Source organism: Coptis chinensis, chromosome 7 (genome assembly GCF_015680905.1).
Source record: "Coptis chinensis isolate HL-2020 chromosome 7, ASM1568090v1, whole genome shotgun sequence".
Taxonomy (NCBI): domain Eukaryota; kingdom Viridiplantae; phylum Streptophyta; class Magnoliopsida; order Ranunculales; family Ranunculaceae; genus Coptis; species Coptis chinensis.
In genome coordinates this window covers 41873077-41888586 of record NC_141462.1, presented here as the reverse complement: position 1 = coordinate 41888586, position 15510 = coordinate 41873077, and the positions used below count along the sequence as shown (strand labels likewise).

At 39.7% G+C, this 15510-nt stretch overlaps 1 protein-coding gene across 1 annotated transcript; it reads right to left on the bottom strand.

Moving 5' to 3' along the window:
- Nucleotides 1-307: 307 nt before the first annotated feature.
- On the bottom strand, nucleotides 308-1796 carry LOC147487594 (uncharacterized). The gene is made up of 3 exons (XM_086574072.1): nucleotides 1752-1796; nucleotides 1428-1708; nucleotides 308-1322 (listed from the first exon to the last, which is right to left on the bottom strand). Exons 1-3 carry the CDS (start codon nucleotides 1794-1796, stop codon nucleotides 308-310), a joined length of 1341 nt encoding a protein of 446 aa, XP_086430198.1.
- Between the last annotated feature and the right edge of the window lie 13714 nt (nucleotides 1797-15510).

The window sequence follows — 15510 nt, the reverse complement described above, 5'->3', positions numbered from 1 at the left end:
CGGTGTACCTCGGTCTAATCCTCGCATCTTCGTCTTTTACTTTGTTTCGCGATCCCCTCATATGTAACTTATGACATGCGAACTCCGGGTCCAATCCGGTGACTTCCTCGATCATCCAGGCAAATACATCTTGGTTAGCAGATAAGAATCGTACTAATTTGCTCTTCCACTCCTCAGACAAACTGGACCCCACTGATGTGAACTTCTCTTCACCGTTCTCCCCCAAGTTTACTACCTCTATCTCATCCAAGGTTTTCTGCCCTTCTACTAGCTCCGCCGATCCTTCCCCGACGGGGCACTGTAATTGCTATGCCTGCCTCTTCCTGGACCGCGAGGTCTCTTCCCCTGACCCACGGATCAATCTCTTCACTGTACTCTGGTGGCTATTCTTTGCCGACACCTGATCTCCGCGGACCTCGTATACCCCGGTAGGGGTAGGGAACCGAATCACTTGGTAGTAAGTGGATGGAACTGCTTTCATCTCGTGAATCCATCTCCTCCCCAGGATGGCGTTGTACTGCAAGTCGGCATCCACCACCTTAAACCTTGAAAACACCGTAACAGGTCCCGCAGTCACTGGGAGCAAGAGCTCTCCCAGGGGTTCCGTCATGCTCCCATTAAACCCAAACAAATTTGTTGGCGAGGGCCTCAGCTGCTTCCTTTCTATGTTCATTTCTTCCATTGCTCCTCGAAATAGTAAATCCACAGCACTGCCGCAATCCACCAACACCCTCTTTACTATGTAATTTCCCATAGTCACTGTGACCACCAACGCGTCCTCATGCGGGGAGTCGATGGCTCGGAGGTCCGTGTCGGTGAACGTGATGCTCTTCATTCCTTTTGCGACCCCGTAATCCGTCCGCAACCGCCCTGCTGTCTTATGTACTTGATGTATGCTTGCCGCTCGCCTTATCCTGTCGCGGTGTGCATTGTGGCTCAATATCTCTCCACTGAAGATCACGTTGATCGTTCCCAGTATCCTCCCCTGGGTAGGCGCCTGCTCCCCTTTTTCCCCTTCCGCTACAAACTCCTTCAATAATCCCTTTGCTATCATCCTCTGAATTAACCACCTTAACGCATAGCAGCCGTCCGTCTCGTGATTGTGTATTTGATGATAAGCACAATAAGGTCTGCCTTGTACCTCCACTGGCTTGGTTCGTGGACCCTCATACCCCTGCAAATTCTGAATCAACGGCAGTATTTCACTCAACGGCTTATTCAATGGCACTTGCTCTTCCTCGCGATAAGGCTTTTTGTCTCGACCCTCCCTCCTAGCCTCTTCGCGGCCCCTCTCGGGCCGTGATGAGTACTTTCGATACCCGCTGCCCCTTTATCGGGGGGTTAGATTGCCGACGCCCCTCCGCTTTGTCCAACGATAACACCGCCTTTCCCCGCCTTCCTCCTCCTTCTTCATGGTGTCCTCATACCTGATGTACTTTTCCACCCTCGGATACAAGTCCTGTAGTGTTGCTATCTCATTCTTTGCTACCGATTCATGTACCCTGGTTCCCGAGCGCAACCCTCTCTCAAAAGCTATCACCGCAGTCCTTTCATCTAGATTTTCCACTTTCAAAGTCTCCGCCTTAAATCTACACAAGAAATCTCTCACTGATTCCGCAGATCTCTGCCTTACGTTGAACAAGGCCGCGATGTCCACCACACGCTTCTTTTGATGTATGAAGTGATCAATGAACGCCTGCTCCAACTCCTGAAAGTTATCAATACTCTTAGAAGGTAACCTTTTAGAATACCAATCGGATGCTCCCCCTTTTAAGCTTGCCGGGAACATCATACATCTTAGTCCGTCATACCGTGGCTCCTGCCACAACGGCATCTGCTACCGGAAATGATGAATGTGGTCCGCTGGGTCTCCCGTTCCATCATACCTCTCAAACCTTGGCTGGTTGAACCTCTTCGGCACTTCTGACTTCCATACCAAATCTGCCAGTGGGTTGCGATTCAACCCCGCCACCACCTGACTCGCCGTACCTCCTGCTCCCTTGGTCTGTCCCAAGCTAGCCTTCAGATCGCTGGCTATCATTTCCCTGACTTGTTCCTTAGTGAGCCCCACCCCCGTTTGTTCTTCCGTATCCGTTCCCCCTTCCTCCTCTTTTCCTGCTCTAGACACCTCCCTTTCCGACTCCTCTATTGTTTCTCTCTCCCTTCTTAACCCCTCATTTTCCTCCCTTAACCTCGATATTTCCTCATGCAACAACCTTGTTTCCTCTGCTCCAGACATTATTGTCTCTTCCCTATCCCGCTCCTCCCCTTCGCTCCTTGTTGACTCCACGTCCATCTCGGCGACTGTCTTCTTTTTTGGTCGCCCCACTCTTCTTTTTGTTGCCATCTCACTATTTTTTCTTACTCTCTCTTTCTTTTCTCTCCCCACAGACGGCGCCAAATGTTGTGACCTATCTCTTCTCCTCCTCTACTATTCTATTTATAATCCCCCTCCTCCCTCCTGGGCCCTCCATCTGTCCACTCATCTTACGGTCTCTGGAGTGCCATGTGTTAAGTTCCCGTACGGCGTTAGGGTTTCGCCCTTCCTCCTGCTAGGCACGTGTCTAGATGGTTCAATTCCATGTTGGCTAGCCTTCCGAGCCGCGGCTCTCCACTATCGGTCCTCGGTTCTCGGCCTCCATATTTGGCTTCCATGCCCACCGTCTTAAGTAGCCTGTCCGTCATCCCACACCCCGTCCTCTTCCTGGCTCCCTTACCCGACAGACCCTCGGCCCTCATGAATTGGGTCGCTACATCTCCCTGGAAAAGTTAATGATGCATGGACATCACGTTTATGATCTTGCAACACCATGTGTCTTAGATTATGAAAATCAGGAAGCCTTCTTCCAAATAGGTCCGGAATTTCTGTTAAAATCTTACAACAAAAAGAGACAAGACCAGGCCCAATAATAAGCAAGTAACAAATGACCAATAAGATAATAGTATACTAGTTGATGAAAGAAACACGGATTTTACTGCTAGATTACATTAATCACATGTTACTGACAAGCAAATTTATGACTACAATATAAAAACGAGTTGAAGGAAAGTTGTATAACAAAAGTGCAAATGAATAAGTTGAATGTTCAGAAATAAAATCAACATATTGAAGCATATGTTGCGCATTGCAGAGATTTTTCCACATCAACCTGATTGCAAGGTCAAACCAGACAATGCACTCCGTTACTTCAATGATCTCTTGATAAGTTTTTTTGTCAGTCCGATTGAAATAAAACATCCTAACTTAATTACTAGTCTACTACTATAAGTAATACTAATATTTTTCAACAAATTAATAAGATACGTAGCACTGTATCCTAATATTTTCTCAAAAATTCTCCTACTCTTTCCAACTGATATATATGCTGGCTTTAAAAGAACGGAGGAAAATATCATGCTTCTACCCCATGGGAAATGGCTATAACTAATCTTATTTTATGTTCCATTTCAAGAAAATAGCGTAAAAGAAACATACCTCAATAGATGAAGTTTTCAGCTTTAGAGATTGCACATTAGAAATTCCATTCAGGACTTGAATCAAACACTTAGCACAGTCTTCTTTCCCATTTCTTTGTCACGTCAATAGGTACATATATCTGCAGGATTTTATCGATATCTCATGCATGATTCCTACGATATATACAATTACGTTATACCACATGCATAAAATAGCGCAGTGGAAACAGAAGATCGTACCTTGGTCACAACTTTCAATTTGAAGTTCCAAGCTTTGATCTACAGGAGAAGATGTTCTTGGCACACTCAAGATCTTCTTCTTAACTTTGCTGGAGTCAAGTTCCAACCACGAACGGGAAGCAACCTTTTTTCACGAACCAAGAACCAAGAACTGACAATGGCTAGGGAGGATACCACCTATGGAATCTCCACAAATTACTGGCTTCTACTTTAGAAAATGTTGGAGGCTACCATTAAAGGAGAGAGAGCTTTTCTTGTTGTTCGGATGATTAATATGTGAGAGGTGGGGGGTCTATTTATAGAGGTTCCCACCTCCTCAATATTGGATATGATAGAGTCTTATACTCATCTAATATCAGATAGGATAGAGTCATATACTCATCTAATATCTGATATCCTATACTCATCTAATATCTGATAGGATAGAGTCCTATACTCATCTAATATCAGATAGGATAGAGTCCTATACTCAGTGGTTTATCCTTATCTTGGTGGGCGTCTATCCAACCTTATTTCCAACATCTCCCACTCGCCCACAACGGTGAAGAAGGTTTCTAAGAGAAACATTTAAGTAGAATGCTTAGCCATTTGTGTGTCTCACACGGCAAATGGTTCGTGTGACCCTAGCACACGTATCATGATATCTGTGAAGTAGCAAGTAGCAATGAAAAGCACGAAACAGTGATCTACCATGAAAGTGATCTTAAAGAAGATGAATCCGAAAACCTAATATCCGGAGAGTGTGTGTATACCCCAAGATCTGTTTGTTTCATCACTTTGACAAATGGCACTCATCCCTATGAGTCCACACCATAAAGTCAAAAACGTATCACATGATTCACAATTATCATCAATTGTCCCGGCGGGTAGAATCCGGTGATTGTGTGATAAACCTTTAGTTCTTTTACCCTTTGCACGCAAGTCATTGTCGTCAGAGTTCTACCAACTTCCCAGTATGCATCCAGTCAGCCTTTTAGTAAGAGCTTGTGGGGAGCAAACCAAAGTTACGAGTAGTCCTCTTATTTTCTTGACAAGGTCAAAAGTTCAAGGAGGGTACCATTCGATATGTTTTAAACAAAAAATATATCAATAGAGCTCACATAGCAAGAATTTTAGGGATATTTCTTTTCTTGCTCTCAGGTGGTCAACTATACACATGTTGTGTGAAAACATGTCATGGCAAGAGTATCTAATTTGTTTTCTCAACAATAGATATCTGTATGTCCACTCATACCATACAAGTGTTGTCATCCCTAATGATAATTCCAAGGATACTATGCTCCCACTTGGCAACAACCGTTTGTAGGTTTAGACATAATCTTCCCTATGAAGTCTGTTTCTTCTTATCCAATTATAAGAAGGGGCATGACTCGGCACTAGGTCCACCCTTCCTATAAGGTTTAGTGACTTGTCAAGCTAAACTCCCACTGTTTAAAATGGAAGTGACTGTTCATGTGAGTGAACCAGTCAACCCTACTGACATACATATGAGATGATAAACAGTATAATGAGAATGCAATCGATCTGGAAAGAATGCACTTTTATTCATTAAACCATCAAAGTGTTCTTAACATAATCACATCCTCTTTAACCCAAGCATTTTTACATGTGCAAGGAAGAGTTCCTTTGGAATAGGTTTGGTCAGTGGATCCAAGAACCATCCGATCGGTGGATATATGTTGTAGAACCACTTTCTTCTTCAAGATATCATTTGTCATAATGTGAGTGGTATTCTAACTCTATATGCTTGGTTCTTCCATGGTACTTTGGATCTTTAGCATATGCAAGAGCAGCCATGCTTTGTCGGTCGGATGTGAACTGGTTCAAGAAATCTTGAGAACACCGACAAGTGTTTGATGAATCGTCTAAGCCACCACGACCTCCCTGCGGGCGAGCAACATGCAATATACTCAGCTTCCATAGTTGAAAGTGCTATGGAAGTTTGCTACTTGCTGCTCCAGGATATAGCACCTCCATTTATTATGTAGGTATATCCTGAAGTTGACTTCCTCTCATCAAGGTCTCCAGCCCAGTCGGCATCGGAGTACCCAATCAGCTTAAGATCTTTCCCTTGGTAGACAAGTGAGTAGTCCACGGTGCCTTTTAGATACCTCATTATCTTCTTGACAGCCTTCCAGTGTGTGACCCCAGGATTTGTTTGGAACCTTGATACTAACCCAACTGCATAGCAGATGTCTGGCCTTGTACACAACATTGCATACATAAGGCTTCCGACTGCGCTTGAGTATGGTACATTTTTCATAGCCTGAGTTTCAGTAGGATTCTTGGGAGACATTTTAGAACTCAAAGACTCTCCTAGACTTACTGGGAGATCCACTTGCTTACAATCAGTCATGTTGAATCTTTCCAAAACCTTCTTGATATATGTCTCCTGAGACAAAGATAACAAGCGTTTGGGCCGATCACAAGTTATTTTAACTCCTACGACATAACTAGCTTCACCCATGTCCTTCATTTCGAAGTTTAATGACAACCACTCCTTAGTAGAATTTATCAATGCCTTATTGTTACCTGCTAACAAAATGTCATCCATATATAGAGATAGAATCACAAAACCATTTTTAGATGTCTTGACATATACGCAATGGTCCTCATTTACCATTTCGAATTTGTCTTGAAGCATTGCTTCATGGAATCTCAGATTCCACTGTCTAGAGGCATGTTTTAAACCATATATGGATCTGTTCAGTTTACACACTTTGTGTTCCTGACCCTTGATTGAAAAACCAGTGGGTTGATCCATATAGATTTCCTCTTGTAATTCTCCATTGAGAAAAGCAGTTTTGACATCCATCTGGTAAAGCTCTAAATCTAAATGGGCAACCATTGACAAGAGGAGACGTATGGAGGCAAATCTCACTACTGGTGAGAAGGTGTCCTCATAATCTATTCCTTTTTTTTGGGTGTAACCTTTTGCAACAAGCCTAGCTTTGAATTTGTCTATGTTCCCTTCCACATTTTTCTTGATCTTGAGAACCCACTTGTTCCCACTTGTTCCCAATAGATCTCCTATTTGGAGGTAGATAAACTAAGTCCCATACTTTGTTTTTCTTCATCGACTCCAATTCTTCCTTCATAGCTTCCATCCACTTACTTGTATTGGACCCAGAAATAGCCTCCTTGAACGTTTTAGGTTCATCAGATATTTCTGTAAGTGCATTGGTCATATTTATCTCCCCTTCAATCTCAAACCGACGTTTGGGGATATGGCCTCTAACACTCTTACGAGGTTGGGATTGATCAATCATTTAACCAATGCCATTGTTACTAGAATCAGGGTTGATGAAAGTTTCATCTTCGCCTTGTTCATCAGCAGTTATAATGTTATCAACTTCGTAAAGTTGTATATCCTTATCAACCTCACCCCTCATTGGGTATTGATCCTCTAAGAATCTGACGTTACGTGCTTCTATTTCTATGACATGCCCTTGAGTATCCTCCCCTAGGAAGACATACCCCTTAGAAGTCTCACTGTATCTTTTAAAGATACACTTCTTTCCAGGAGCACTCAACTTTCCAAATTCTCGATTTTGAGAAGTGACAAAGGCAGCACACCCCCATGGTCTAAGGTAGTGCAAAACGGGTTGTCTACCAGTCCATAGTTCATAGGGTGTTTTGTCAATAGTTTTTGAAGGAACTAGGTTAAGTATGTGCGCAGCCGTTAACAATGCATCACCCCAAAATGAGATAGGCAAGTTAGCCTGAGCCATCATAGATCTAACCATGTCCAGCAGGGTTCTATTCCTTCTCTCAGAGACACCATTCTACTGAGGGGTATAAGGAATAGTTAGCTGTCTAGCTATACCCTTATTTTCACAGAGTTCCTTAAACTCATCAGAAAGATATTCACGTCATGGTCGGGTTCTTAAGGCCTTTATTGTCCTATCAAGTTGATTCTCAACTAGGTTCTTGTACTTTTTAAAACAGTCCAAGGCGTTTGATTTGTGAGACATCAAGTACACGGTCCCATAATGTGTATAGTCATCTGTGAAGGTAATGAAATACAAAGCCCCATGCCTTGCTGTTACATTCATTAGTCCACAGATGTCTGAGTGAATAAGTTGTAAAGGATAAGTTGCCCTTTGGGCTTTCCCAAAAGGTTTCTTGGTGGCTTTTCCAAAGCAAGACAACTTTCCACAGTTTCCATTTTAACAGAGGTTAAGTTACCTAACAACCCTCCCTTGCTAAGCGGTCTATCCCATCAGTGTCCAATATGTCCTAGTCTAGCATGCCACAATTGGCAACCAACCATTTTAGACATAAAAACTTCAGTTTGTGTTAAGTGTAATGTCATAAAAGAATTCATTAAATAAGCATGACCTATAAAACTGTTATTTAAAGATATCTCAAGCGAGTTCTGGGAAAAATTAAACACATAGGATTCTTGAAGTAATTTCAAAACTGATAAAAGATTTCTCCTAATTGAGGGTACCAAGAGTACTTCTTCAATAAGGATGGATCTCCCACTCGCAAAATCCAACCTACAAGTGCCTGTGCCCAAAACATCAGCTATACTTTGGTTTCCCATGTGGACTCTCCGAGTTCCTTGTGGAAGTTTCCAGAAATCTTCAAACAGGGACCTATCCCGGCTTATGTGTGGTAAGTCGCTCATCTGAATCTACAATCCAAGATTGTGATGAATCAGACAAAGATGACAAGCCGATTTATCACATTGACAAGATTTTAAAGTAAAACTCACCTCGGAGAAGGACATGCCCTAGCATAGTGTCCCATCTGATGACAACGGAAGCATTCAACACTAGTCATGTCTATCAACTTCCTAGGTTTCTTTTGCTGTGGGTTAGGCTTGGCCTTTTCCTTGCCTTTCCCTTTTCCACTTTTCTTGTTCCAAGGAGCCTTCCTCTTTTGGAGTTGACAACATTTGCTTCAGTTTGAACAACGTGCTTTTCATTGAGAAGCCTTTGTTCCTCAAGCTCACATTTCCTTTGCACGTGTGCAAAGTTTGTGATACTGTCGTCATGCGTCAAGATAAGACGAAATTGTTCCCAAGTTTTAGGTAAAGACCTAATGACAGCTTGAATTTGTTGTTCATTTGACAGGACTTGTCCTACTTGGGCTAACTTCGGCAACCATGTTTCTCATCACCGCGGTAATGTTGTGTCATAAGCGGTATGAGGCAGACTTTGATAAATTTGTCAAAGCTCATTTGTAGCCTCCTCAAACAATGCGGTAGAGTCGCATTACCCCAAGGTCCGCCTTTACTGCTTCCCATAGCTCTTTAGCCGATCCAAGGCCATCATACCAAGATCATGAAGTCATTCCTCATGCTGCCAAGTATGGCAATTGGGCAACATTATCTTTGCTTGTATACTCATTGTACTTTTTAAGTACAACAGTATAAGCAGCTTGTGTTAATCCTTCAGCGGTAGGTTCTGCTACTGTCTTAGTTATTACATCAATGACCTTCCTATCTGCCAGAATTAGCCTAACTTTCCTAGACCAAAGTTCGTAATTCTTATCGTTTAACAAGTCCTTTTCAGGTAGCATCGTAAACGGGGATTTTCCATCGGGTGCCATTCTATCAAGTTTGAATTCCAAAAATAAGATACTACGAATAAGAATCATCTCTTAAATTAAATCTAAGTAATCCACATTTTCACATATGAGATGATCATGATAATCTACTAGCATGATTCTAGCCATTAAATAAAATCAATGCATTTGACTATCAATAACATAGAATATGCAAAAAATCTACTACTTAAATTTCCATTTCATAAAATTGTTTCTACAAAAAAAAGTTTCCTATCTTTCAAAAAACAATGTAGAACTAAACAGAGCTAGTCAACCATGAACATAGAAGCGTCCTGGGTGCCCAGGGGAGTCATCCTTATCCTCACAGTCACTATCAGCCATTTGAAAATTACTAGCCACTTCCTCTGTTTCCCGTGAGGTGGGAAAATAAACACTGATGACACATCATATGGATTTGGTTCCTTAGCATCGTCCCATAATCGATGTAGGAGAGATTTAAGTGGTCGAGCCTCATTCCTATCCTGAATAGGACTGGGGCTCTTTGGTGTATATTCTGGTGATGGTGGCTCTCTCTCTATCTTATCAGATTTCAAGGCGATTACTCTTGAAAGTTCTCCTATATTGCTTAGCGGTCATGCGTTTTTCTTGGAAGCCCGCCTCCCAAGATCTGGTTCACTTTCCTACAAGTTTCGGGTCTATGTGACTTAGGCATTGTGCCTTAGTTTTCATATGACCGTTGATAGAAAACAAACAATTTTATATACATGCAATAGTAAAAATCCAGATTCAAATAATTACTGCATGGTAAAAATAAACATCCTAATGTCAATTTTTAATTGTGGAAAAATACATGTGAAAAAAAAATCCTAAAATTTATAGAGAAATAATCTCAGAAATAAATTTCCATGTAAAAATTTCTAAGAAAAAAAATTTCCTAGAAAAAAATTTCCACTAATTATTTCCCATAAATAATTTATTTTGCAAAAAAATTAAGCAATATCTAATTAATTTTAAACAACCTAATTATTTAAAAATTAATTAAAAGATTTTGAAAAAACCGCAGTTTTTCAAAAATTGTAGATCACAAGATCAAAACCGCAAACAAAAGCATGCAAACCATGGAAAACTGGCTCGATGCCAATGTAGGATTTTATCGATATCTCATGCATGATTCCTACGATATATACAATTACGTTATACCACATGCATAAAATAGCGCAATGAAAACGTAAGATCGTACCTTTGGTCACGACTTTCAATTTGAAGTTCCAAGCTTTGATCTACAGAGAAGATGTTCTTGGCACACTCAAGATCTTCTTCTTAACTTTCTTTGAGTCAAGTTCCAACCACGAACGGGGAAGCAACCTTTTTTCACGAACCAAGAACCAAGAACTGACAATGGCTAGGGAGGATACCACCTATGGAATCTCCACAAATTACTGGCTTCTACTTTAGAAAATGTTGGAGGCTGCCATTAAAGGAGAGAGAGCTTTTCTTGTTGTTCGGATGATTAATATGTGAGAGGTGGGGGGTCTATTTATAGAGGTTCCCACCTCCTCAATATTGGATAGGATAGAGTCCTATACTCATCTAATATCAGATAGGATAGAGTCATATACTCATCTAATATCTGATAGGATAGAGTCCTATACTCATCTAATATCAGATAGGATAGAGTCATATAATCATCTAATATCTGATAGGATAGAGTCCTATACTCATCTAATATCTGATAGGATAGAGTCCTATACTCATCTAATATCAGATAGGATAGAGTCCTATACTCAGTGGTTTATCCTTATCTTGGTGGGCGTCTATCCAACCTTATTTCCAACAATATCAATGTTTGCACTTACTAGAGACGATAGGTTCTCCAAACAACAATCAATATACTGTCTACTTACAAACATGAATGATTTAAGATTTGGGTTACACCTATTCAATTTAAAAGAACCATCCACATTTATCAGTGCCAATTTCTCAAGTAGAGGAGCAGATACAGTGAGAATCTTAATATGTTTAAGATCACAGTAGGTCATGGCCAACTCTTCCAAAACTAAGCAACTCAATATGAGTTCTCCATTGGAATTCGCATTCGAAGTAACACCGTATGCAATACCAAACTCTTAATCCGTGCAGCTGTGCACATGGAACTTGGCAGCTACGGAGCTATTATCCAAGGAAAGCAAAGATCCATCTCCTTAATATTTGAAGTAAAGAGATCATAAGGCAACTCAAGAGATTCAGCAATCGTTGACTTAATACAAAGTTGTTGAGCATGTCGGCCTAAGGCCCCAATTATCCATGTAAATATATGACCTCCATCCAGATCCTCGCAGGAGTTGATATGAAACTTGTTTATATTTGAATCACGGAGAATCATAACACGATCTACAAAATTTATGAAGTCCCTTATTTTAGTTTTATACCGTATTCTGGAATGTGAATCGAGATGGAAGTTGAGAAGAGAACCAGAATTAATGGTCAAGAGGCAGTGGTTAATAACGACATCTCCAATGTGGGTGTAAAATTACACCTCTAAATTCACATGGTGCCATTTGGATTTTACAACTCCAATCGTAAATTATTGTATAGCCCATAAATATCCACTCTTTATTACCGAGAAGCGTAAAAAAGTTTGATTTTAAACTCGGATGATATTTAAAGTGAAAAGTGATGTCTCACTTCAAGTGTCGTCTGAGTTTAAAATTTTCAAATTGTGCCTTTATAAATAGATATGGACGTCACTCCGAACCTTTCTTTTGTTCGGACGTGTGTTCAAGTGTCACCCAGGCTTTTTATCAACTAATAGCGAGATGAGGAATTCCTCACTCTCTCTATTAACTTATAGTCTATTACCAACGGTTTAGCACCCCCATTGAATAAAGTTTTTTGACACTTGAGTTGTAAACTTTCCACTATATACAGTTTACACCCCCCATTGGAGATGCTCTAAGCCAATTTGTTTGGGCTTCAGGATAAATAAACAAGATTACTGCTAAGCAGTGGGGATGAGCGAAGTGAGGAGAAGGAGAAAGCGTGATCGGAGTTAGAGAGAAGAAGTCAGGAAAAACATTGGGGAAGAAGAAGAAAGGGTAATTTTGGAGTCAGACATCCATTCTCCCTCATATATGCTGCCACACGTCTTTTTGTTATTTTGGGGTCTGACACTCAAACATCCATTCTAACGAAAATTATGCGATAAGAAAATCGCAATATTTCAAATCAGTTGTATCAAAAACCGACATAAACCGAAACATTTCGCGGCAGTTTGTAATCTCAATTAGTAGAGTATACCATAATTAACATGGACATTTAAATTGGACCAGCCTTTTTTCTACCACTAAATACACTTCATAAAATATTCAAACAAATTATTCAATGCCTTTAAGAAGGACTACTTCGTCATTTCAAAATTTACTACTATTTATACCCTTAAGATTACATAGTATCTTAAGGACGTATGTGTAAATTCAAGTCAGAAATCAACTACACGCTACTATTTAATTGTACGCCATGTATTTATTACTCATAAATAAATATAAATGATGGCTTTAATTACCATAAATACAAATCTTTTCTCTTTCCGTCTTCCTCTCCATCTCTCTCCCACTCTTTTGCCCACTAAAAAAGAATTAAAAGGAAAAAAAAAAAAAAAAAAAAAAAAAAAAAAATCAAAATCTCTCCTCTTAAAAACTTAGGTTCTAATTTTCGGCACTCATCAAATTTTTATTTGTTAGTTCTCAAATGTTCAATAATTCCTTTGTGTCAAATCAAATTTTTATTGGATTGTTGGAGCATCGAGATGTAAGTTTCGTATATGTTCGCAATATTCTCAATCAGATTTTGTTTCGTAGATATGTTTATCTTAATTTAAGTTTAGACACAATAATTGAATCAGCCTTTCTCTTTCCTCTTTCTGTGTTCCTCTCCATCTCTACTCTTAACGGATTTTCTCCTCTTGAAAAACCCAAGTTCTAACTTTCCGCACTCATCAAATTTTGGTTTGTTAGTTCTCAAATGTTCAATAATTCCTTTGTGTCAAATCAGTTTGTTAGTAATATCAAACGAGTGATGTTGCTAATCTGAACCCCTTGCTCTTCTCGCCTGCTTCTCAACAACCAAAAAAATTTCCAATTCTTCAAAACAATCCCACTTCTTCGTCAAGAACAAACAAAAAAAAACCAATTTTATTATATAGAAATCCCAAATCAAAGTACTTGATGTCTCGATGCTTCTTTCATTTTGTTGTTTTTTTTTTGATATGTTGAGCTTTAGACTTCTTAAGATCCTTTTGTTTTTCATTGTTTTGTAGGTTTTCAATTTTTTATGTTTGACTATTGAAGGTTTGTTTTGGTATGGACAAACAGGAACAGGGGAAAGACCTTCACAATGGAGGGTATTGAGCGAAATCGAGGAGTCAAGTATAGGACTCTAGAGGAATTGTTCAAGACTACCAAAGAAAGGAATGAGACTTTTGCCTACAGCATATCTGTCAGCGTGCTTGAAGTCTATAATGAACATATTAGGGACTTGCTTGCAAACTCGCCAACATCAAAAAAAGTAAATATAACATCATTACCTTTAGTGTAAAGTTAAAATTGATCCATCTCACTGCTGGTTCAGCACTTATCAGGCTTAGAATCTACTGCTAAGTTACAAATTACTCTTTAAGTTATCAATAATATCAGTATTGAATTTCTGCCAATAGCGGCTGGATTTGGATGTAGGTTGGAGATAAGGCAAGTTTCTGAAGGGGGGGGGGGGGTTCATCATGTTCCAGGAATTGTTGAAGCAAAAGTGGGGAACATAAAGGAGGTCTTGGATGTACTACAAGGAAGCAATGTAAGGGCTGTTGGATCTAATAATGTTAATGAGCACAGTAGCTGATCTCACTGGTCTGTGGACACTCGGAACCTTTATTCTTTTTCTTTTCTTTTCTTTTCTTTTTTCCTTGGAACACATTTCTCTGTTACTTTAGAAGAAAATAAACTTATTTTCTACCTTTTCCAACATGCTCTGTATAATGGTTAAGTCAAATAACTTGATAAATGGGGAGTGCACCAACATCAAGCTTTGGCTGGTAGCGAGGTTCTTGCAAAGACTGATGTGCAAGGGGAACGACTCAAGGAAGCTCAAAACATCAATAGATCACTTTCAGCTCTGGGTGATGTCATATCTGCTCTAGCAAACAAAAGTAGCCACATCCCATATAGGTAACTCTTGCGTAACTTGCTTATTCCGTTAGATTTTATCTAGACATACTTTATTCTTCTGATCCACCCACCATGGGGATGTTGCAGGAATTCCAAGCTGACACATCTACTTCAAGATTCATTAGGTAAGGCCAAGATCAAACTGTCATACTTATTTGATTGCCTATGTTGCCGCTTCGAGACCCTAGGAGTCTTCAAGGATTTTTTAATTTCTGGGTTGGATGGAGATTGTCATTTGTGTGCTCAGTTTATGGAGGCTTATTTGCATAACGGTAAATATGAAGGTATGTAGTCAATCTTTCATTCATTTTTGTATTTGATGTTTATTCTTCGAATGGTATATGTACTGTTTGTGTTCCTCTCAAAGAAATTGTATTGTCAAGTATTGGTTTGTTTTTGAGAGTTTTAGTAGGTGGAGGTACATGTCTTAATATTGTCAAAATGTTACTTCTCAAATTTCAGAAACTTATAGTCGTATAAAGAAGAGAGAGGCAGATAGTGGGTTTTAGCCTTTTAGGGACAACTTGATAATGGGTTATACTCCTAAATGGGCTGATTTTAAAGGTATGAAACAAATTCCAAGTAACTTTACAATGATCAAATCAACTACTTGCTGCTTTTGTGTGAGTTTGTCATAACATGCCTAAAAGCATTGCATTTTCATGTTGAGTGTGTCTCATTGCTTTTAATTTTGTATTGTGAATATGTATTTACAAGAATTGATGGGTTCTTTTTTTGTTAGTCTAAATACCATAAAATGAATAATTTCGAGTGCTCAACAGGTATTCTACTTATGGCTATATCTAATTCCTATGGTTATGTGTTTTGAATTAGCATATATGTTTCGTTGAATTGCTAACTAAAATGATTTGGGCTTTCTAAATGCCTCCCAAACATCTAATCCCGAGAATCGCTATTGTGGATGCAGGTTTCAATTCTGGAAGGGGAAACCAAGACGCAACTCTACATTTCATAAACCTTACGAACATGGTTAAGAACCTTCATACATGTATCGTGAGCAATACATTATTGAATTTTAAATTTTTTTACTTTAAAATGACATGTTCAATACTTCAATGTG

What these genes read in the sequence shown, in the direction of transcription:
- LOC147487594 (XM_086574072.1), bottom strand. Translation starts at nt 1,796, where the DNA reads ATGTATGATGTTCCCGGCAAGCTTAAAAGGGGGAGCATCCGATTG. An exon ending in AAAGGGGGAGCATCCGATTG is followed by an intron (nt 1,709 to 1,751) that starts GTATTCTAAAAG and finishes GATAACTTTCAG; the next exon opens with GAGTTGGAGCAGGCGTTCAT. An exon ending in AGGGTGGAAAAGTACATCAG is followed by an intron (nt 1,323 to 1,427) that starts GTATGAGGACAC and finishes ATAAAGGGGCAG; the next exon opens with CGGGTATCGAAAGTACTCAT.